This window comes from Typopeltis vanoorti, chromosome 15 (genome assembly GCF_054136105.1).
Source record: "Typopeltis vanoorti isolate ZY-2024b chromosome 15, IOZ_Tvanoo_1.0, whole genome shotgun sequence".
In the NCBI taxonomy this organism is placed as follows: Eukaryota; Metazoa; Arthropoda; class Arachnida; order Uropygi; family Thelyphonidae; genus Typopeltis; species Typopeltis vanoorti.
Window position 1 is genome coordinate 107,783,820 of NC_143563.1, and position 25,527 is coordinate 107,809,346.

General features: G+C 34.6%; 1 protein-coding gene across 3 annotated transcripts in view; it reads right to left on the minus strand.

The window, feature by feature from the left end:
- The window catches only part of Stacl (SH3 and cysteine-rich domain-containing protein), a 708,284-nt gene that overhangs the window by 534,661 nt on the left and 148,096 nt on the right, over positions 1-25,527 (minus strand). For all 3 annotated transcript variants that reach the window (XR_016549521.1, XM_090405477.1, XM_090405478.1), the window contains exons 3-6: positions 19,420-19,489; positions 17,073-17,225; positions 996-1,160; positions 223-303 (exon numbers count right to left, since the gene is read on the minus strand). Coding sequence is in view for 2 of the 3 variants with exons in the window: in XM_090405477.1 (XP_090261603.1) it covers positions 223-303; positions 996-1,160; positions 17,073-17,225; positions 19,420-19,489 (469 nt within the window). In the remaining variant the exon portion in view is untranslated. The remainder of the gene's footprint in view (positions 1-222; positions 304-995; positions 1,161-17,072; positions 17,226-19,419; positions 19,490-25,527) is intronic.

The window sequence follows — 25,527 nt, forward strand, 5'->3', positions numbered from 1 at the left end:
TTTAAGTTTAATTATTTAAAGCAGGAGGAGTCGGCAACGCAGCGCCCCCGAGCGTCATGGAGCCCGCAGTATTGCGCCCTTCATATTAAAAAGGTTGCCGACCACTGCTCTAGGAAATTTCTTAATTTACTCATGATTTTCTTCGGTTACCTCACATTCATTACAATCAGCATAATTATGATTAAGACAGTTAATTAACTTCGTTTACATAATAATTTTTACCTTTATTGAAAGTAGATTTGCTGCAGACAGGACGGAACCAGATATAGTCTCACTTAAATCTACGTAGACCTCTTCCAGCTCCTAAAAATATGAAAATTTTAAATTAGTAAAATTATTCCAATTGCCAGTGAATTTTAACTTTAAATAAAAGACTTTTTCTTCGAAGTAAAGATTTCTACACTTTTAGCTGTCGTCCACGAAGCATTACTATAAATTAAGCGGAATAAAATTGTTCTGATAAATTCTTGGAAAAGAATTACTGCCGACACTGATAAGAAACAATAAAAACATCAAATTTTATAGTGTTATATATATATATATATATATATATATATATATATATATATATATATATATATAGTGTTATATAATTTTTTTTTTTTTGAGAATATGTTTAAAAATCGCTTACACGATGAAGATTTTAGAATGCAAATAATTTCGGTAAAATGGTAACGCGAAGGACGTTATGATTTTCTGCCAGCGAATGAGCATTTCTTGGCTTGTGAAAGAATCTACTCTTGGTGATCGTATCACCATTGGTCATCTTAACTGCTTAAAATATATTAATTCTAAGATTTTTTTTTTTTTTTGTCCGCAACCAAGACCTGCTGAAAATGAAACGAATAAAATCAAAGGAAAGTAAATTTTTCAAAGTCTTGGAGAACAATAAAGTAGTGAATTTATGTGAGAAAGTTTATTTATATGCATTAATATAATTAGGTGTTTGCAACAAATAAGTTACTAGGAAAGAATAGAAATGGGATATTACTTACCTCTAGTAACTTTGGAAGAGTTTCTGTGTGGTAATATTCCAACATTCCATTAGCGGCATGCAACTGTTGTACATAAGCATTATGCATGTCGTAATACTCAGGCAGGTGAGCATGATTTCTTGTTGTCAAGAGCTTGCGGCAGGCATCACTGTAGTCTTGATGACACTGAAAATTTTATACGTAGCGATATCAGTTACTTGACATAAAATTGTATAGTGTGTTTGAAGTACTATCGAAATTTGATGGAATGATTAAAACTATCTGTCGGTTAGATCATTTGGGGATTAATTCTTACCTCGAAATAGAGCGTCTCTCTATAAATTGCACTGATAACACTAGAAATAGGTGAGTCTTGAAAAACCCTTTATTCATATGACTAATTCACCATTGGAAATTAAGGGAGCAGCAAATTCCTTGGAAAAGGCATGCGAATCCAAAAACAAACTGGATTCACCAGTGCAATAAGTACAGTTTGGTTCCACCGGACAAGAAGTTTCTGCCTTTTTATTAAGAAAATGACGCTGTTTACTGTTTTTTTTTCTCTTAGCTCAGAAATAGTCCAAATCTTTTAGTATAGTACAGCCAAACTTACGCTAGTATTTTGAAAATTAAAATTACTGCCTTGCAGTGTTATAAGTGACGACTCAACACTTAAACATATATTATAATTGAAATTCTGCGATCCAAAGCTGAGCTGAATACTTATTTCCAACATGAATGATCATTTCGAAAATGTATGAAATTAATTCATGGATATCACAGTAAGTATTTAAACGTTTCCTTAATTAACACTCCTAAATGCTGGTAATAAACACTGGTAAATGCTCCCCAACCATTCTGGATACACATACAATGTCCCTGTAGCCTTTTGCCAGAAAGAGGTCAGAAAAATACTCTCCAAATTAGACACAAAAAAGTCTCCTGGCATTCCTCTAATTGTCCTGAAAGTTTGTGCACCAGAACTGACTCGTATCCAATGTCTCCTGAATATGCTCTCTTATTCCACCAATATCTATCCAGAGCCTGGAAATTAGCATACGTTCAACCCATTCTCAAGAAGGGTGACAAGTCACTGCCGTCCAACTACCACTATAACTCACTCATCTGTCCCGTCTAAAGTAATAGAAAAAAAATCATCAATTCCTAACTCCTGCACTACCTTGAAGGTACACCACCTAATAAACGACCGCTGGTATGGATTCCGTCGTTGCCGATCAACAGGAGATCTGCGCAAGTATCACCCATCTCTGGATAAATGCAATGGATAGGGTTGGCGAATCTCAAGTGGTTGCACTTGAGATTCCGGCACCAGGGCTTACTAAACAAACTATCATCATCTGGTCTGTCTCAGGACTCCTGCAGTTGGATTGCCAGCTTTCTGTCTGGACGCACACTGTGTATGATGGCGGTTGGTTCCTTACCATCTCAACATTCAACTAATTCCGGGGTTTCACAAGGTTCTGTCCTTTCTGCTATATATCAATTACCTACTTCAGCTGACGTCCAACCCAATAAACAATTTTGCAGATGACAGCACAGTGCACTCCTCCCTTTCATTTGATAAACCTCACTCTACACAACTCACCTCAATCTACAGAACATCATCCACCACTACCCTCAACTCTGATCTCGAAGTCATCCTCCAATGGGGTTCAGATAACCTCATCAATTTTCAATGCTAATAAAACCCAGTTCTGTCATCTTATTTCTCATTAAAAAGAACCTTTTTTTCCCCAGTATTCTTTTTGACGATACTCAAATATCCAGATAATTTGAGATTTCTCTTCTTGGAATTATCCTGGCATGAACGCATCATAACCACTGCATCCTCAGCTTCAAAAAGAAACTAGGATTTCTCTTTCGCTCAAGACGTTATTTCACCTCTAAACAGCTGTTAATCTTATACAAATCATAAGTCCGCCCACATATCGAATATTGCTCTCACATTTGGAGTGGGCTCCTAAAAGGTCCCTCAAAATGCTTGACTCAATATAGAGGAGAGCAATTAGATTGATAAATGACCAATCTCTTACCAACTCACTGCCACATAGACGTTTAGTCTCAGCAATCTGTATATTCTATAAATATTCCCCTGGCAAATGTTCATCTGAAACAGCATCAAAAATTCCCTCACTCTGTACTAAGCCCATTGGAACACTTACAGCTGCCGCCCAACATCCTTTCACAGTACACCTTGAAACTCACAAAACAAGTTTCTTTTCCTACTCCCTCATCTCTGCTATTGCTGTACTGTGGAACAGTCTTGCCCCTGATGTATTTCTCAAGGAATACAATTTACAGGCTTTTAAATCAAATGTAAAGTTCCTCCTTTCCCAACCCACTACCCATGTACAGTACTAATGTCCTATAGGTTGATCAACCAACTTCTCGTGTATGGGCTCGACATTAAAAACAAAACGCATTGTCATGCAAAGAATCATCAAAATGAAATAACTATTCTGTTAAATAGGCTTCTTAACCTCGATCCAATACACACCGTGTTCGCACATCCATCCCGTTTAGGGAAAGATTTGTGCACCAGAGTGTGTTATTCAAGGAATCAGATGCTTGAAAGGTTCATCTAACACTCGACAAATTCAGTGTTCACGACTGACCATTATTTTATTCTTCCATACGTGATAATTAAAAGTCATATTTGTGTTCTTCATGGTAATCTTTATGGTGAAGATAAAGTTCAACAACTAAGAAACAGTATTGCAATGGTTTGCATCTGTAAATTACTTTCATATGGATCCATTTTTTTAAAAAATAGTAATACAAAAGAGCTAAACTTAATGGGAAAGGTGCTGACCCCGTAACCAGTCCTTATAATAATAATAAAATAATGAAAAGTCATCACACTAAAAAGTTATTTTTGAAACAAATACCTCACTCTTACACGATTCAATAACAAATGAAGTTAAGGAACAATCTCGGCAATGCAATCAGTTTTCGTGACCTCGAAGCTGTCAGCAGCGCCGTGCGCCGACACTGGTAAAGTGGTTTAATTTCAAGCGTCGATAGCGCGCGCTGTTCAAAACACGTAGTAAAACGTAATAATTGTTTTGAAAAACATTTTCGCTTAAAACAATCAAGATTTTTATGATATTTACTGAAAACATTAATCTATTTTAGGAAAATGTCTTAGCTTGGGGGCCCCAAAGCCTTGGGCCCTAGGCACGTGCCTCATTGCCTTAATGGGTAATCCGCCACTGACTGAACCTAATAATTGGGTCGAAAATAGTATAAGACTGAAGCTGTAGAACTCGCATCACTAAAAACTGAACAGAGAAGCAAAGTCTCAATAATACAATAAAACAAAATGAAACAACGACAAATCTAAAATGACAGACTTAAACGTCATAGAATATGTTATACATGACTGCCTAGCAGTAATGGTGTGCGAGCTCCTCATCCTCCTCCAGAAAAAATTGTTATGAATATATGCGGAATTCTAAGATTACACTTCGTCAAAGCCAACAACCGTACCTTGAAATAATCCAATTACAAAACGATCACCCATCCAATACACTATTACAGTGGTGGCGAACCTATGGCACGCCCGAGAATTTTGCTGGCACGTCAACGATTTACAGGTGATATCCTTTTATACGCGTATAACTTATTCCACCTTTTTCTTTAATTGTTACAATACATACAAGTTAAATTTTGTTTTACAGGAGAGAGCAGCTATGAAGACATGAAATCTATTGGTGTGGTATTAACAAAAGATCACGCGACCCTTTAAAGACAAATGGAACCGACAATTTTTGAGTTGAAATGCTAATTCTCTTCAGCCGAATTCCCTAGCAACTGTCATAACAACATTCACTATATATTTCTTAGTTTTAAGACATTAACGATGGGGTGTCTTTATCGTTCCGACAGAACTTCTCATTACCGGCGGGCTCTATTCACACAAAGTTTCAACCCATGATTGGTTTTTATTGCCTTGTTTGCGTTTGAGCTGAAAGGGGAACTCATACTCGCATTATATGGCATGTTTCAATTCGTAGTAGAATTTTATTTTAAGTTAGCCTTTGTGATCTGTCATAATGACATCGAGAATTTCAAATGCAATCAAACAAACGCTTATTTCATGTAATTGAAAAATTAGACAAGAGTTTTAGTTAGATACTGTGTTTCCGGTGCAACATATGGTTTTGCTTGCATCTATACAACGTAGTTTCTGTGAGAGGGGTACATGTGATTCATTAGTTAGGCGCCGTTTTATTCCAGCTGTCTCTAATTGCACTATTTGTTGAGAACTATATTACACAGACTCCAAAAGCCTCTGTACCTTATTCAGGGATACAATAAAACTATTTTTTTCCCTTGCATCTACAGTATATAATGACTGCTGGGGAAGGAGTGTTGTTTTTCGTGTGGGAGGTATATATGCAAAACCTTTTAATGTCTTTTTTCGTAAAGTGAAATCAGGGGTGCCAATTCGACGGTAAGCGTTCGCGTCGACATCCTTCTGCTGCTTCCCCTGCTCCGCTGACTTCTATGGTGAGTTACAATGCATAAATATTTTTCTCACTACCGGTTTTTTTTTTTTTTTCAAACCAACATCATTAAAATCAATTTAATAATACAATAATCAATTTTATACTGAATAATATAAATTTTTGGTGATCAGAATGGAATTTGTCGATGAAACTTACCAGAAATTAATTTAATGATGTTGGCCTCAGGAAACTACAATATTGTAGCATTAGTCCTGTGATAACTAATTTAAATGCGTACTTTTATATTTGTCGACATGCTACACCGTATACATTAAGTGTATTAATACTGTTTATGATTATGCCACAATTAATTATTAATACTTATTTAGTAAAATAAATAGCCAAAAGGCTTCACTTCGGCGATACAAAATTATATAAATTAAGTGGATATTAAATCCAACATTATCTCAAAGCCGACTACAGAAACTATAGACGTTTCGTGCGAAATTTGACCAGAGATCTTACGGGAATACACTCGCCGTCATACTGCGAGTTGCCCTAGCGGCTAGAGCAACTGATAGTATGGCGGCGAGTGTATTCCGTAAGTTCGCTGGTCAAATTTCCACAAAAATTCTATAGTTACTGTAATCGGCTTTGAAATAATGTTGGATTTAATATCCACTTAATTTATATAATATTAATACTTATGTTAGTTTAATGTATGAACTTTAAAAAAATGGGAACAGTATTTACCAGTAAGTTTTTTTGGGACTGAGCCTTCTAATACAGTAAGAATAAATAAAAGTACGGCCTTATAGAAAAAGAATTGAGAACGACTGATCCTTAGGATTCCCTGACTTCTCTAATCGCACGTGCGTTCATTATGCATTTCGCACCGCGCATCCGCCAGTAGGCAGAAATAAGCAGCTGCAAGTGCATTATTGTTGGGTATGTGCACCGTTTTGTTTCTGCTACTGTAAATGGGAATTATAAAGATAATTTAATTTAGGCATATAAGAAAATGCTGATTTTTTTTGAAACTATAAAAAATGCATTTGATTTAAGTTGTGAATATTTTGTTACAGTTCTACTGAACATGGCTGGCGAAAATAAAAAACGAAAATTATCACAATCAAGCAGCAGAGAGTTCCAAAGCTGGTGGACTGAAGAGTATGGCATGATTAATAAAGACAATAAAGCAATATGCGTTTTATGTTCCGGGACAGTTGTGTGCAAAACGTAGTCAGTAAAACGGCATTATGAGACAAACCATAAATCGCTCCTTCAGAAAAGAAAGGACGAACAGAAAGAATTTATTGCTCGGGCAATTAAAAATAGGAATATCCAGTCAACAACCCAAATTAAATTTATCGGCAGTCGTTCAAATATAACTGCTGCTAGTTTTTTTTGCCTCAAATGTAATTGCCAAACATGGGAAACCTTTCAGTGATGGGGAATATATAAAAGAAGAATGGTTAAAATGCGCACCAGTTCTCTTTGAAGATTTTGAAAACAAGGAAATAATTATTCAAAGAATAAAAGATATGCCTCTGCTAGAAACACGGTGAATGGTAGAATCATAGAAATGATTCTACCTTTCATAACTGGATCAGCTATGTCAGTACATAGCTGATCCAGTTATGTACTGACATAACTGGATCAGCTCGTTCAGCAATTTATATTCGTTATTGTGTTGGGAATAACATCAAAGAAGAATTGATAAGTTTATCATTAGCAACAACAACAAAAGGAATAGATATTTGCAACGCAGTTATAAATGCACTTGCTGAAAGAGATATAGATCCCTCCAAAATTGTATCAGTAACTACTGATGGTGCTCGCCGTATGAGTGGAGAGGAAAATAGGTTCGTCAATTTATTTACCAAACGTATTGGACATTCAGTTCTGGGTTTTCATTGTATTAAACATCGGCAGGTTTTATGCGCAAAAGCTAGTTTCAAGCCACTGGAAGATATGAGCATTGTAACAAAATTGGTCAATTTCATATCGGCACGCGCTTTAAATAAACGAAAATTTATAGAATTATTAAGTGAGGTAAACTCGATGTGCAATGGTTTACTTATGTAAAACGACGTCCAATGGTTAAGTCGTGGGAAAGTATTTCAAAGATTTGTTGAGTATTTAGATGAAGTCAGACTTTTTTTACATAATGAGAAAATCATTGAAAAATACAATCAAATAATGAACGTCGAATGGCTTTCGAAATTAATGTTTTTTTACTGATTTGTGTTTACATTTAAATGAATTAAATGTTAAACTGCAAGGTGTTAAAAAGACAATTATTGTCATGTTTGATTTAATCAAAGCATTCGAACCTAAATTACCAATTTTTAATCGTGACGTTATTTCCAATACCTTCCGATATCTTAAATACAAAAAAAAATTCTTCGCAGATCTAGAATCCCTTTTAAAAAACAGATCAAGTTAAATCGACAAAAGAGTTTTCTACAGTTATTCAGTCGATAATCAACGAATTTTCTTCAAGATTTACGCCGTTCAGGCAATTTCAGAGACAAATTTTATTTTGCATCCGGACACAACATCAACAAATAAACTCAATTTGGAGATTTTCGAGTGGCTGAATTTGGAAGATGTAGAAATGCAACTAATCGATTTTCAATCTAGTTCTATATGGAAACAAAAGTTTGTCGATTTGAGAAGTGACTTGGAAATAATGGAAAATGATCGATTATTGGGGGAAATTAAAAAGAAGGCAGAAGAGGAAATATTGAGAACTTCGAATGCCATTCCTGACACCTTTTGTTGTTTAAAAAAACTAGCGATGGCTCTATTATCAATTTTCTCCTCTACATATGCTTGTGAGCCATTATTTTTTTTAAATGAATTTTATAAAAGACAGTTTAAGAAATAGAATGACTGATGAATCTAGTTCCACGTGTGTATTACTAAAAGTGACAAAATAAACCTGATATAAAGCTACTTTAGTATAAAGAGCTAATAAGCTTCATTTCGGCAATGAAAACATTATTTAAATTAAGGGGATTTTAAATAATGAAAATTTAAATTTTCATTATTTAAATTAAGGGGATATTAAATCCCACATGTGTGATTTAATATCCCCTTAATTTAAATAATGTTTTCATTGCCGAAATGAAGCTTATTAGCTCTTTATACTTAACTTAATGGTTGCACCTGTTTGGAAACTCGTATCGCAGAGTATATAAGTTCTTTTCGCTATACCCTTTGGTATTAATTTGGTCTAGCTACTCACTGATGAAGCCTCAAAAAAGGCTGAAACCGGTCTGGATAGTGACCTCCCGTTATAATGTAATAACAGCATACATTTCCTAGGAAATGTGTTTTTACATTACGGAAAATACCAAGAATAGCGATCAGAATTTACCGACTTGGCTGCAAGTCTTCCGGTATTGCACTACGTGCTAGGGTCACTTGCATTTGCTCACGCCAGTGGTCGCCGATACTTTATAGTTTTACTATATTCGGCAAGAAACTCTGATTCCAATCGTTGAGTTTCTTATTCGGTTTTAAAACTATAATGGGATTTAATATCCCCTTAATTTAAATAACTGATATAAAGCATTTGGCATCTAATGTACAACAGCAAAAATCTCATTAATAAATTGATAATAGGTTGATATTGATTTGTAAACGACAATGTGTATGTCAAATTATGAGTTAATTTTTATGAAATTCTATGTTAATTTTTAAACTTGTCTTAATAAAATTCTGCAATTAATTTCGTATTCATTAATGTTAATTAATTAGTGTTGTATTAAGTAGTTGCTGACGTGCCGGACACGTCAGCAACTTGATTTGTAAAGTTTTGGCACGCGGACATAAAAAGGTTCGCCACCACTGCACTATTACATCACAACGTCGGAAATTTAATTGTCAATCTGGACGCATCATCTGGTATATGGGTTCAATTATCTGAAATTACATAATTGAACACTTCCGTGATATCTGGCTACTTACATCAACCCACAAAGCAAAAACAACCAAAATTAAGATAGCAACAAAAATTCTACCACAGAAATATAATTTCTTTATAGGCCTTGCAATTAAAACCCACTCCAAAATCAAACAGGAATGCAAACTATTCAGAATATCGGATTATAATAAGTATTCTTTAAACGATAAACACGCACAAAATCTACCCAATCTCGTCTATATGACAATTAAATAACATTAATTTCTCACTTTTACTCTCTAAACTGACGACGATTTGATTCTACACCTTCCGTCCAAAAAGAAACCGAACTTTTCGAAAACAGAAGAAACTAGTAGAGCCACCTGTTGTATCTTTTTGTTGTCGAAAGCGGCAACCTTCATTAGTGTCGTGTCAACTGTTTATGACATTTGTTTCATTCAAAAGTCGAATTTTAGTGCCAAGAGTGACAGTGTGCTTTGTCGTCACGATATTCATGTCGTGCAACGAATTCTCGCTATCAACCGCTTCAAAACTTCGAGATAAAACTCACCATTGACCGTTTGGCCAGGCGGAATGAATTCTTTGTGGATAATGCCTTGGAATCGTAGAAACAAATCAGTTCAGCATTGTCTTTACTTTTGACTTCTCCAAGCGATTTTTTTTCGGTTGCCCCTCTTCTGGTGGTCTCCACTCAGCATTCTGTTTCGGGCTCATACTCATATACGTTTCGTCACCAGTAACGATCGTTTCAAGGAAGTCTGAGTCCTTACGAGCGGTTTTAATAAGGTCCTTATAGTGCTCAATTAGATGCATTTTTTGGTCGTTGGTCAACTTGTGGGGAACAAATCGCGAATTCAATTTATGAAGGCCCAAACTTCGGTCAAATTGTTGTGCGCAGTTGGTTTTGGAATCCCCAGTTCATCTTCAATCAATCTTACAGACGATTTCGGGTTTTCTTTCAATCACCCACTTTTTGGATGTTAACTTCGCTCAGTCCAGTTTCTGGACGGCCCGACTTTTCGTCGTCCTCAAGCGTCTCACGACCACTTTGAAATCGCTTAAACCACTCGCAAACTTGAGTACGAGATAAGCATTCATCACCGTATGCTTTCTGAAGCATTTGATGTGTTTCGGTAAAACTTTTACTAAGTTTAACACAAAAGTCAATCGCAGCTCTCTGTTTGAAACTCATTTCCCGACCGTTCGTCAAAACACACTCATTCTTGGCACTATAACTCGGCTTCTAATGAAAGAAGTGTTATAAATCGTTGACACAACACTAATGAAGGTTGCTGCTTTCAGCAACAAAAATATGCAACAGGTGGCGCCACTAGTTTCTTCTATTTTCTAAAAGTTCCGTTTCTTTTTGGACAGAGGGTGTAAATGGCCAGCAACACCAGAATTACAACTGCCTGATGGTCACATATATTAGAAGGCTTTTATGTTCGTATTCTTTACAATTTGTGTCCTTTAGTTTTTATTTTATTATATTCTTGCTATTCCATATTTCTATTAATTTGTACAATTAATAAACGTGCATATTAATTCTGTACTTTCGAGTCTCATGCTATTTTCGGCCTCCACTATTAAGTTCAGTACTAAATAAAAGAATCCTTTAAGTAACCAAACTTGAGAGTTCAACAAATATGATGATCATCTTCCCCTCCAAGAATATTCAGGTCTGTTTCTTCATCAGTATTCTCGCTAAAGTTTTACATTTTAAACCTTGATTAGATTTTTCGGTTAAGGTTTAAGATTAAACCTTATAGGAGCTAATATGTTAAGATTAGAATAAAAACACGTTTTGTATTTTTTAATTAGATTTGGAATGTGATGAAACTGAAATAAAAACAGATTTTCTTATATTCAGTCCTTTCGCAATATTCTATACAGTAGAGTAAGAAGTATCGCTTCGGGCAATGAAAAATCGCCATAAGAGAACAGTAAAATTTATTTCTATCACAAAACGGATGCTTTTCCCACTGAGGCAGGTGCTTTGTAATGATTATATTCAAATCCGTATGTTGAATTTACATTTAATTTACGTTTATGTATTTATCCTGATTCAGGAATCCTAATGCACTAAATCATTTTTTTAACTAAGTTATATCCCTCTAAACGTAGCTGGTTACGAAATAAACTTTGCAGTAAACGCTATCGGTGCACTAAAGGAAAAAACCTATACATTTTAAGGGGTATCTCTAATCTCCGTCACGTTCTCGCTGAATGAAGTCTTCTATATCTAGATCAGTTCCCTTGTGAATGTGCGTATCTAATATGCTCATACAGCAGCACATATGCGATGAGAAGATGTAGGCACGTATTCGACAGTACACACTTCATATGGGCTACAAAATTAGTCACGTTCACTCCAAGAAGTGCACTATAGCGGCTCTTAATTACAAAAGTAATTAAATACAATAAAAAGGCTGAGATCGTGATTCATCAGTGCATTAGGAAGTTAAGTGTATACATCATGCATGAACATGTATACACTTAACTTCGACGAAAATAACTTGAAATCTCATCATCAATAATAAACAAATATAAAGGGGAAAGGATTAAACTTTGTCTAAAGCTTCCTTCTCTTCTATTTTGTAGCAACTCTACATTCCAAATTTTAATAACTTATAGAAGTTTAAAGCATTTTTCCGAGTTAACACTTAAAGAAAAGAAGATTTTAAGTGATAGTAAACATTTAGAAGGTCTGAAATCTCCAAGTTTGGCTTTTCATTATTTCAGACTATGCTGATTAGTGCAAGGAACTAAGTACTATTTTAGAATAAGAAAGTAATATTTTAATTGTTATTAACTTTCTCATAAATATGATCGACTTTCTGAATGGTCCAGTTTTTAATTTACATTCATTATTGCACTCGTTTCTCTCGCTTTAAGAATCCGATTACATATTCAGGTTACACAGTGCTGTGAGATGGCGATCTAGGGAAGCCCTATCTGAGGACCTGATGTACGTTCATCAATTTATGTTGTCAATCGCTATAGGATGGGAAGTTTCAGCTATATCTTATGCTTACCTCACAAGCACGATTCATATTGTTATTTTAACTTTGCGACGTCAAGTAATTATTGTAATTAAGAAGTCTACTCTGACAAAATAATTTAACTGAAAACAATGATTCGGGCTGGTATTAAATTAACACTGATCATATTTCATGAGCAAGTATTCAGTATTTTTTCTAATAACGAGGCTAACTCAAGCACAGGTTAAGACGAACTGCCGTTAATTTACAAAGTAAACTACAATGGAAGTATTCATCACAACTTAAGAATATTACCGTATTTTTCCGTGTATAAAGACGAATCTTACTTTTTCGAACCCAAAATTAAGAAATCAATATTTTAAACATCTTCACTGAGTGTCTAATCATACACTCAGTGGGAGGAGGTCCAAACTGTCTCTCTGAAGCTTTATTTTCATGTTATTTTGAGTAATTGATGACTTTTAACTTGAATTTTGAAGAATATGACAATGTTTTTTTTTATTTTATTTTCTGACATTTTTATGGGCTAGTACTCAAAATATTGTTAACGCATTAACTTACTCCGCCGACGAGTTGCAGACGTATGAATGCTTTCAGAGTTCTGAATTGGTTTATTCAGAATCAGCCATTAATGACGTCAATCGACAGAGTTAACAAAGGCTAGTGATTGACAGAAGCCTGTTCGCGGAGGCAAAGTACCGGCAGTTTCACCACGGCAAGCGCGGGTTCTCAACCGGTTACCCCCGTGTATAAGACGATCCCCCATTTTTGGTCTAAAAATTTTAGAAAAAAGTATGTCTTATACACGGAAAAATACGATAATTTGATAAACAAAAATCGCATCAAAGTATGAAATACAATCATTATTACTATTTTATGACAATACCATGCAATTTTGAATATATGGCGCATTAATTCAGTAAGGAGCTAAAGGTTGATCGAACTCTGCCCTGACCTGTTTGAGACTGTTGAGACCTCCAACTAGAGGCGAATGATGATGTCACACAGCGGCACCGAAAAATCATCTCCCACTAAGAGTTTCACCATACACAGTAATAGTTGGGGAGCAGAGACTATGCGATGAACGTGGGCTGTTCAATATGTAATAAGACTAATTTTACTGTGGCGAAACCACTCATCACAATATTAATTTCTGTGGAATAAAGAAATGTTGCTATCATTAACAAAAGAGGTTGATAGATGGCGTAGACGGGCTGATGTGCCAGAGTGTCACGTGACTAAACGCAAGTGCTCATCGGCGCGCCTACGAGGGGCGACCAGTCTTCGAAATGGAAGCGTCCTTGGAACAGCGTTAAGTGATTAAATTTTGTGTACGCTTGCAAAAATAGGCATCTGACACTTTTAACATGATACGCGAAGCTTTCCACGATGAAGCAATGTCGAGGGCAAGTGTCTTTCGCTAGCATAAACCTTTTAAGGAAGGAAGGCAAAACGTGGAAAATCTTGAACGTTATGGAAGACCTTCAACGTCCATCACAGAGACAATGATCAACACAGCAGAGATTATCATCAAGCATGTAATAAGGAAGCGTCCATTGCTGAAGAATGGATTCTTATTGCACCACGATAATGCAAGGCCACATATTGCTGGTTGTGTAGTGGACGTTTTGCAGACGAACAACACAGATATCCTCACACCCTCCGTACAGTCCTGATCTCGCACCGTGCGATTTCTGGCTGTTTCCTCAGCTCAAGAAACCACTAAGTGGCCGCCATTTCGAAAGCAACAAAGCATGTGTAAAAACTGCGGAGGCGGTTTTGATAGAACTCTCAAAAAACAGCCTCTCACATGTGTTTAAGAAATGGACGCAACGTTGGGACAAATGCATCGTCTCTCACGGTAGTTCGGAAAAGACCATGTAAATGATTACGATTAAAGGTGGTCTGTTTTCTGTATAAATATAGTCTCATTACTTATTGAACAGCCTACGTAGAATTTGAACATCTTAACCAAACTATCAATTTCTCAAGAGTGAAGGAAGCAATTCAAAGTAATTCAAATTATGAGAATTTAATTCAACTATATTTACACCAGAGCCTTGTCCAAATACAGAATGTTAGCGAGAACCAAAACTATTTAAAATGTCATCACCGGAAGTTCTGTCTCACACACCCTGACTTTTTCTAGGCAATCAAACGCATACTTTTTTCAGATGAATAATAACTAACTTCTCACATTTACAGATATCCAAATTAATAGAACAGAAAGTATCTATTACTTTAAAAATGGCAAAACATTAACATCAGAATGACATTTGTAGTTCACTGCATCATTTATTTTATGTGGTCATAAATAAGAAAGAAAAAGGATTTTATGTCATAAAAACTAGTTTTTTTCCCCCCTCAGAGGAACTTATTCCCTATGAAACACAAGTTGATATAACTATATTATAGACGGTTGTGAACATGTTCACGTAAGTACACCATTTCGTAACGCTCCTGTATTGTTTACCGATTGAAACCCAGCCAGGCTAAAGAAAGAAGCAAGAAATAGTTTCCAAGAAAACCTAGGATTTGATTGTTCTTTTATCGTGTTGCGAGGTATAACATTGGCATTCAAAGAGGTTTGCATTTCACATGCATTCCATTTCCTCTGTGATTGATCGGTTGCGATGCAACATTGGTAATAAAAGCTTGATTAGGAATTGGAGACAATACAGATCAAGCTATATATTCTAATAGCTGTTTATTATTACATGATATGGGATGTTGAGAAGCGAATTTTATGTTTATACTTTACTAAGAAAATCTCTGTTGTTCTTTTAGAATAGTGAAATTTCCTTCTCTTATAATTTCTGTTCAATGGGATTTCCGAAGAGAGATTAAGCAGTTCTATTGACTGTGGAAGGTCAATGAAACATTTTATTAACACTGTGTAGTCGTGGACGTTAAGGAATGGCATAACAAGCCCTTAAGTATTTTAAGAACTACATTTTGATCATTGATGAAATATGTATCGTTACGAGGCTAAGTTAGAAAAGCTGCCCTAAAGAGTAGCTTACCACCCTACCCTGAAAACCTCTATCTCGATTACCATACCAAGGATAATGACAGCAACTCCTTAGTCAAGCAATGTAAGAAGTAATCTCTGAATTTTATTACAAGCATCATCATCCTCACCATTGTTTAAATTCGATCTGATGTAAATCCTGTTTTAAGTCGAATATTACCAATCCACCACCCTTATTCGATGAAGGTATTTAACAGAATTTACACACACCCTGCTAAATGTAATGCATTAAATGTAATGTCATGAAATCAGTACGGCGCTTTGAATATTACAAAAAAAGATCAATGCAACGTTTTTTTCTTTTCCTCAGAAACCTGTCTAAAAGGTGCATTTGTTCAACTGCTTTCTAACAAATTGTAATAATTTTGATTAAAGATGATTAAAGATTAATCATCTTTAATCCAATTTAGAGACCATCGTTTCTCATCTTATTAGAATTCACAAAAATGAACCAAAAGGGAGGAAAGAACACAAACATGGTTGCAGACAATGTTACATATCACATAACTTAACCATTTTCGACCAGTTTTCCTTCGTTTTACCTGGCATATCTAAAAAAAAAAGTATGATAGTTTAAGTTCGTGATGTTTTCTAGATGAGACCTGAAAAGCAAGCTGCAATTTTGATATTACTCGTACAATATTTTTAATTATTAGTCTTTCTGTTATTGATCCATTGTTCGAATTTCGTTGAGGTATTTGAATTCTCAATAAGTTAGGAGGGCTAGTTGGTGGTTAACGAACCAGTCTCCAGTCAACAAGCTGTGGATTCGAATCCCGCCGTAGGCAGGCCTGTTTGTGTATTATTGTCTTCAGGTGGGATATGAAACTCATATTGTGATAGGTAGTCTGAAGTGGCATGAAAAGTTACACGTTTGTTCTTTGGAGCAGGTTTTTTTGATTATGTAAAAAATGAATAAAATTACAAAAAAAAATCTTATGATGCCCTCGGTATCAATGTACTTTGGCCTTGAGTGGGAGTGATTAAAAATATCCGAGTAGAATTGGAGACTATGGCAAAATATTAAATTATTAGATTAACAAAGTCAGTTAATTATTATCCCAAGATATCCTTTTTTATCTCTAAATAAATACGAATGCATGATACGAATATAAAAAAATAATGAGGTGGGTAGACAGTAAGGAATAGTGTATGTGCATGAATGTGTGTAATTCATTTCAATTAATGCAAGTAATTGAAATGAATGATCATTTGCAGATAATCTGCGTTCAATAGTTAGCTTATTTTTCCCCGTGATATGAAAATTCTCTAAAATACCGAGATAAGTGGAAAGCTTGACTAGGACACTAGATTTCTTTTTCTGAGAGGTGTCTTAGAGAGACCTTGCAAAACTATTCTTGACTATTTGTAATACGGTGTTGCATTGAGCAATAACCCACTCTACGGAAGCATTAATAAATTGATGTAGGACGAATTATTTCTTGTTAAGATATATAATCTCTTGTTAACCTATTATTGTATTAGAGAAACCTTCTGTTTTTATAATAAACATGGATACTCTTCAGGCAATCAAAGAGAAATTGCGTTTAAACAAGCAATTTTAAATCAGTGAGAATATGTGTTTGAAATAATTAATTTCAACTGCTTGCTATTTAAAATTAGAACAATATTTTTTTTTTAAATAAAAATCTATCGTACCTTGTGCAAGAGCTCTTCAGCTTTGTTCAGAATTGTTTCAAAACTTTCCCTTTGAAGAAAAATCTTTCTGGACTGAATTTTACGATGAAACGTTTTTTCTAAAAGAGTAATTCCAACTTGCCTTCCAAGGCTTCTTGCAATATCTCCATGGACCTAAATAAAAACAGGTCATTTAGAGGAGCGTGCTCGAAGTGATACTACGATTCATAAATTCCTCTATCATGAAAACAAAACTATTAATTGAACAAACTAAAGAAAGGTTAGATTATTTAAATGTAGCGTTAATTTTTTTATTATTTTAAGAGTAATTTGAGGAAAAACAAATACTTGCTTATAATACTGCATGAAATATCGCTTGATTAAAAGATGCTCTGTTGTTTTGATCGACTTGACTTGTCGGGTGAACCAAAATAAACGAAGGAGTAAAGCAGGATAATGGTCATCGGCATTACTCCATATTTACACATAATAGAATAATTCATGAATGAATTAAGAAAATAACCTACATTTCAATAACTGATAATTATTGTATGATGAATACAATTCTGTATGTTCGTCATCAATCAAGAACTCTGAATCAAGTGCTGATAGAGATGGAATGGTAACATACGGCAAATCAAAACATAACTGAAAGAGGACTACTTGCTTTTAAAAATAACTCTTTATTAACACTTGAAAAATATCTTATGAATAACACCTTCAATAGAACAATAGGCTTAAAGATTAAAAATTAGACCAATAGAAAACATATCATTGATCATATTATGGAATTGATGGATTTGGGAAACAGTACATTAGAAATTAAAAAAAAAATGAGGGATATAAAATAGAAATATATAACAGACTGGAATAATAAAAAACATATTTTTGAAGAACCTTCAGTAGCTCAGTCAAAAGACAAAGCCCTTTGTCGGAAAGACCCAGGTTCGATTCCAGTTAGTGACCTGAGGAACCTTTATCTGGTCTCTTTCGAAGAAAGGTGAGTAGCCGGTCTCATACGGAGGTAGGGAGTTACCCCCCCCCCCCCCAGAAATGGAAAATCGGCCTTGTGAACACACACGGACTACAACCAGAAATACTGCCATTTTGAATCCTTAACAATGTTAAGGATTCAAAATTCTGTAGTATGGTAGTGAGATATAAGATTTTTACCAAAGGGACAAAGATTAGAATCTTTTTATAAATGAAATTCCTTAGACCAGTACTTAATTATTTAAGATTAAATCAGAGAAATGTGGAAATCAAAAAAAAAATGAAGGCTCAAGAATATGGTTGAAGAAATAGATATATCAAGAGAACAATAAGAAGTTCTTTAAGCAAATATTAAGAACAAATCTTTTTTGACCTTGGGAGAAGAAGGGAGCTGATAAAACGACTTGCAGTGATCAGCTATCTTTCAGCAGTTAATATAAGATAAGAAATTATTATTTAAATACTAATGCCTTAATTTCAATAGAAACGTTTCTGAAGATTATTCAATATTAAGAATAAAAGTATTTTTATTACGTGATCTAAAGTCTTGAGAACATTGGTCGATCGCCGGGTTTCCAACTCTTTTCTGCATATGGCAACGACGGATTCGTTTTTGGCAAGTTTTTCATAGGTCATATGCTTTTTTATACCTTCATGTTTTTTGAAAGCTATTCCTACAGTTACATTGGAAGCAAATATCGCTATGGGACCGAATACTATTCACCATTTAACTGCATGTGTGTTCTGTTTCCTGTTTTGTGGGATGAAAAACCCCACATCAGTATAAGCCCTCATATTTAGAAGGAAAAGTACTTGTGACAACTTGATTTCAGAAGTCGCCTTTAAAATTAAAGAATCATCTAATTTATTTCATGTAATTTAAGAAAGCACTAAACACTCGGGTGCAAACATAGTACATGTAAGCATAACGATTATGTAGTCTGCATTTTACAGCATTGTTTCACTCAAATGAGTCCCTCAAGAGATATTGTGGTCACATATGAATCAAGAAAAGCTTTACACAATTCTTTCATTAATGAAAATTTATTATAGTGTTAATAAAAGACTTAAATACACTATAAAATAATATTTTAGTAAACAGCGCTTTTTTTTTAAATTTTATCCACCAACGAATGTAGTTCGATTGCATATATTTGCCTTGCGGATAGATCACACCAAAACCTATTCATGTGTTCAAAACGTTATGTCACGTGCGAATAATCAAGGCGGCCATCTTACAATGGACGATAAAATTTTATATAATTCCTAAACCGAAAGGACTATGTAATGAAATACAGTACTTAGAATGGAAGAAACTGCCAAATTATTGGAAAATTGAACCTCCCCTCCCAACAACCTGATTAGTACGTCTTACCTGAGAGTCTACCTCAACCTCTTGCAAAAAAACTTCCCAACTGGTGAATAAGCTACTCTGGTATGAAGGCCTAGAGAAGAATAAATAGGAAAAAAAGTATAATTATACAAGTATAAATATCGAAGTATTTAACTACTTATGAGTTGTATAACTTGAAATTGTATCTTTATATACGTTTAACTAATAAGACCAAAAAAAAAAAAAGTATATACTAGAATCTGATCGTTGTTGCTGAGGAGGCTGGGGTGCACTTTTTGTAAGCTGAAGTATGTTGGAAACTGAACAGGTGCACTTGTAAAAAAGATTGTTCAGTTTCCAACAAACTTCAGCTTACAAATGAAACAAAGTACACCATAATCTTCTCAATGATAACCTTCGCATTTTAGTTTCCACAGTATCACAATGGCTGCAATAAAGCAAGCTCAGACTTCATTATTACTGCTAGTAATGGCAGGAAAAGTCATTATGTACTGTTGGAAAACGGCATCTTGGTTTAACTAGGAATTTATATTCGACAATATTTTTCTGCTTTGAGAGACATGCCGCTTACTTTATATTTCTACTTTGAATAATAGTCAGCATTTTAGTTCCGATAATTACGATGTTGGAAATTGACGCTTTTCGAGTTTCAATATCACTTTATATATTGCAAAAATATAATTGCGTGAATAAGAGGTTATTTATTTATTTATATTCTTTTTATCCACCAAAAGCTATTCATTATTTGCAAAAAACAGTCCAAAACGAGTATTATTTAATATTCCGACATGGCAACTAAAACACAAGACAAGGGACGGGTTTGAAGTCTACTAATGACGTATTCTCTCCTGCCTGTATTCCATGAAATCTATTTTAAGTGAAGAAAATCTGTCAACACCACATGAGATTAGCTATTTAATTATAGTTGACGCTGGGCGGATTATCAAGAAACAGTTTCATGTTCCGTGTAGCAAGTGCATGGTAGAGAAACCTTTTCCCACTGTACATTTTCTCACACGTAAAGAAAGCAGCTTTTTCTGCATCGAATTTTTTTTTTAATTTAAAAACATCGAACCAGAAATTAATACGAAACACATGGACAAAACGTAAAGAGTAATGATTAATCCCACCCACGAAAGGGTTATAAATCTTTCATGAGTACGATTAGCTTTGGTATTTTCAAGCTACTTTAATCCCGAAGTAGTCATATACTGGAGATAAAAATCATTCAATGTCATATTTGGCTTATTTATTTTTGTAGCCGATCTAAGAGTTTTGTAACCGCAGTTTTCTACGCCCACTTGTGATAATCCAACCTTCGTCTTCCGTGATGTTCTTATCCACTGTTTTTATATAGGTCGCTTTAATATTTATATTTACGAGAAAGGGAAAGCAGAACCTTAATTCCCCAACAAAAATGGTATCACGTTCACTGAATAATTCACTTTATAATTCGAAAACAGATATTTACTTTCTCAAGCGCATGATTAAAAAAATTTGGTGCATCTCAGATTCAATATTACTAGAACAAATTTAACTTGGACGATTACGGTATGCATGTTAAACGATTAGGTAATTGAATTTATGATAGTGATGACTTAAAATCTTAACAGCGGAGTAATCTACCATTAAAAACTTTCTAGACATATATACTTTGGTCTTTTGATGATCCAGAATGGTTTAATTATGGAGAGCATTCTATAAATATTTTTAAGAGCAGCTTGTCTTAACTTTGTGCTACTTTCTCCTGATTTATTGTACTGCAATTGCCGAAAGATGGTCATGTATTGCATCCCTATTCCCTATACATTTTACACACAGTGCTCTGTATTTTCTGGATGACCAAAGAAATTTATTGATATTTTAAATCTCTTTTACGGATGGAAGAGATAAAATAAATACGATTCAGTGGAGACTATTTTTTAAATTATTTAACAAATCTAATTATTTTCATACTTAATTATACAAAAACCTTTACGAAATAAATTATTTAGTTAATAATTACAGTGAAGTATACATGAGTTCATGCTAATACTTCCATCAGTTGAAATAGATCCGTTTCCAAAACGGTAGCTTATATATATATATATATATATATACGAAGAACGAAGTCTCTCGCCAATTATAATGGGGAAAAATTAAAAATTTAAACAGATCACCATCATCACGAAGCGCCTTTACTGCTGTTAGTATTTTACGCCTACATGGTTGCATTCTGGTCACATGCTAGCTTCCATGTTTTCAGCGCTATGCGGGATTGCTAATGTTTAATTCCCAGAAACTGCACATACAGATATTAACAGTAAATGAATTTTATCGCTCGATTTGAGCACACCTTTCCCTTATTGGGGGTCTGAAGTGGCTTGAAAACGTTCCATGTTTCGTATCAATAGCAGCGTTTCTGGACTATGTAAAATTAATAAAAATATAAAAAAAAATTCTTAGCCTACACACCGTGCTCATATAGTTTGCAGTATTCTATGGGTGGTAGTCACATAAAAATATCAACCGACTATCATCCTCCCACTCGGCAAAACGCTTTTTTTTTTTTTTTTTTTTTGTCTATGTAATAATCATGGGGAATAAATGATCGAAGAAACTTTCCAAAGAACTGCTTATTTCCTGATATATAGGCCAGAACATCATGGAAGTCTTAACTATTTGAATGCAGCCGTGTGGAGTGTGCTTCACGTTTTATGCTATAGAGCAGCGCTTCCCAAACTGTGGGCCGCGGCCCCCTTGGGGGCCGTAGGTTTTGTTGAGGGGGGCCGTGAAATAATGAAAACAAATTTAAAATGTTTTAAGACTAAGTGTATTTTTTTTATTTTAAAAGAAACGTATTCAACTTTTATTATTTCTTTTTTGTTATTTTTTATATTTTAATGGAAAAATTCACACATTGGTGTTGGTTCACAAACTTTGCTTCCTGCGTATTTCGGCGCTTAACGAATATTAGTAAATATTGCTTATTCATATGTTTCATTTCAAAGCAGTGGTTAATTGTATTTACTTCGAATGCTCTCCAGGGAAGTTCCAAATCTTCCTGTCCCTTTCATCATGCGTTCCTAATCAGGGACTGTTGATATTGACTTTATATACATATCAAAACTCGTTTTATATTATCACTGTCATCCGAACTAGTTTTCTGTTACCAATAAAAGTTTCGCATATACTTCACACATGAAAAAAAAAGCTTAAACAAGTTCATGTGGGGAGATAGTAACTCGCTTGCAGTGGTAAACAACACGCCCTCCCTAAGAGGCAATAAAAATAAATACTTTTATTATGACAGTGAATAAGGTATGAGGAGTCTGTGTAATATATTTCTCAACAAATAGTGCAATTAGAGACAACTGGGATAAAAACACACTAATTAATGAATCACATGTCCCCTCATACAGAAACTATGCTGTATAGACTGAAACAAAACCATATGTTGCATGGGCAAACACAGTATCTAACTAAAACTATTGTTATTAATTAGATGTGTGTGAGTTCGATTTCCCAAGGCAGCAATAAAATTCAACGGAACGTGTTAAAATTCGTAAAAGTGTTGAAACTAAGTAATATATATATATATATATATATATATATATATATATATATATATAATGAATGTTATGGCAGTTTCACATATGGAATTCGGTTGAAGAGCGTTAGCATTTCAACTCAATTGTCAGCTATGCTTTTATCTTTCGGTTGCGCGATCTTTTGTTAATACCGCACCAATCATATGCACGTTTTAATACCTGCCTTTGCTGTCTGTTTCGCGTTAGGCTTAATTACCGTAAAGGGAGAAAAGTCTCAAAAGAGAAAAATGTTCCTGGTCCGGGGATTCCCTTATTCATGTAATATTCACTAATGTCATGTTATCAGTCTGTGGTGATATTATTTGATCTATTCTACATTAAAAAATTTAACCCTGAGATGGATAAGTGGTTGATAAAAAATAAAAAAAAAATCCCGCGAACAATCAGAAGAAGCAGAAACAGACTAAAAAAAAAAGGACAGTATTTCATATTTTGCCAGAACAGACCGTATCGTCTTCAGAACCAAACGGTAAGAGGCAAAAAATGTATTATATGCATTTGATTTTTGCAATATTCGCTGTGTATGTTTTGTATTGAATATAAATACAATAAATATTATAATAATATATCTCTATTACGATTTTTTTTCGAGGGGGGCCGTGAAACATTTTAATTTTTGCAAAGGGGGCCCTGACATCCAGAAGTTTGGGAAGCACTGCTATAGAGTATTTGCCTTATGAAAAATGTGGTACAATTTCTAGTGATCGTTACTTTCATAATAATATTACTCAATGATATAAATCATAACTCATGAAATCAATTAGCTACCTCAAATTTTATGATGCAGTTAAATTCGTATTTATATCAGTTACGTGTTTCTCGTTTCCGCGGGTATTGTTTTTATTAGGAAATTATCTGCATATGTTTGCTTACCGGCTTCATCAATATGTAAAGTCATTTTTAACAAGTTACTGTTAAAGCACAGAATAAAGTCACAAACCAAGTGCATTACATAATCTTAGAGTTTAAGAAATTCGAAAAGTTATTTTTGACTTCAACTCACAGTAGTGTATACTGTGAGTTAAAAGTTAATAATTTCCTTATTGAAATAGCAATATTGCTATTTCAATAAGGAAATTAGCTGACTCTAGCGGTTTTGAAAGAAGGATTAAAGTATTATGGTCAGCATTATGCTACGCTTTCCTGTTCTAAAATGTTGGACTATTATTTATTTCTCTTTCTTCCTTTCAGGACTCTAGACCAGGTGGCCTGTTTCACTCTCATTCCAGTTTTATCGGTCTGTCTCTGTTCTTCGATCCTTTGGTTTGAGTTTATCTTCTTCAGTATTTCATCTATTATTACATGCCATTCATTCTAGATGCTCTTTCCTATTTGGTTCTTTTATTTATTTTGCATTCTACATCTTATATATATATATATATATATATATATATATATATAGAAAGTTTTTTTACCTTGGGTATACTATACGTTAAAAATACCAAGAAATTTTATAAACTTGGTTTTTGGGAAAATAGGATTAAAACCATCTCATCTTCCTTTTACCCTCTTTTACCTTGCGGTGTCGAGGGTTTATTAATCATCGGACCTCAAACCGTTCACAGGATAAAGTGGTCAGCCCTACGTCCGGGTGTATCCTATGTCCGTAGTGTTGAGTTCTCAAGGCCAGTTTGCCTGCTTTGCGGGATGAAAAATCCCAGGATAAACTGGGGAATAAACCTTACTATCCACGCCCAAGACCGGCTAACTTGGCTATGGCTGAGGAAAATCCTTCAGCTCCTCACGTCTCCGACGAGAATCGAACCTAGGACACTCCTTCCCCAGGCATATGGTTACGAAACGCACATCCACTGGGCTAACTGCAGACGGATTTAATCAAAACCAAGTTCATAAAATTTCTTGGTATTTTTAACATATATATATATTCATCCATCCTAAAGGTATTTCTTCCAGCCACTCAAACTTATTGAATCTAATATATCACGCATGATTTTGTACTAATTCGGTTTAAGATAGCTACCGTGATGCTTATTATTCTTACGTATTGACGTCCAAATCGTTGGAAATTTGGCCGATAAGAATGATTATACCGCCAATATATAACTGCTGTGTTCGTGCTCATCTCATTTGCTGGCCAAGACTTACCCGAGACCGAGTAACTTGTCTTCGGTTGAGAAACCTAAAAGGACTTTTCAAACGAATCTAAAGACACTCAAAGGCACAAGTGTCTGATTCGTCTAAGACATGAAAAGTCCTCGTAATGAATTTTCTGTCTTGGGAACTCCAACTCTGGTCCTCTCAAAGTATGCTATTGGAATTGTTAATTGTTAAACGCCAACTTTCTGCTAAGACGCAACTGCATCCATATATAGATTGATCAAATTTCTACTTATTTCATTGATGACTGTTATTGGATCAGGTGTTAAGATTCTGAAATTTATTTTATTTTTTCATAGCTTTGTCATTAATAATATGGTCAACTTTATTAGAAGTGCCAATTATGTCTTCTAAGATGGATGACGCTGCATTGAGGTCTCGGCATGTGTGCAGCCTTTTTTCTGTAAACAGTGTACGCTAA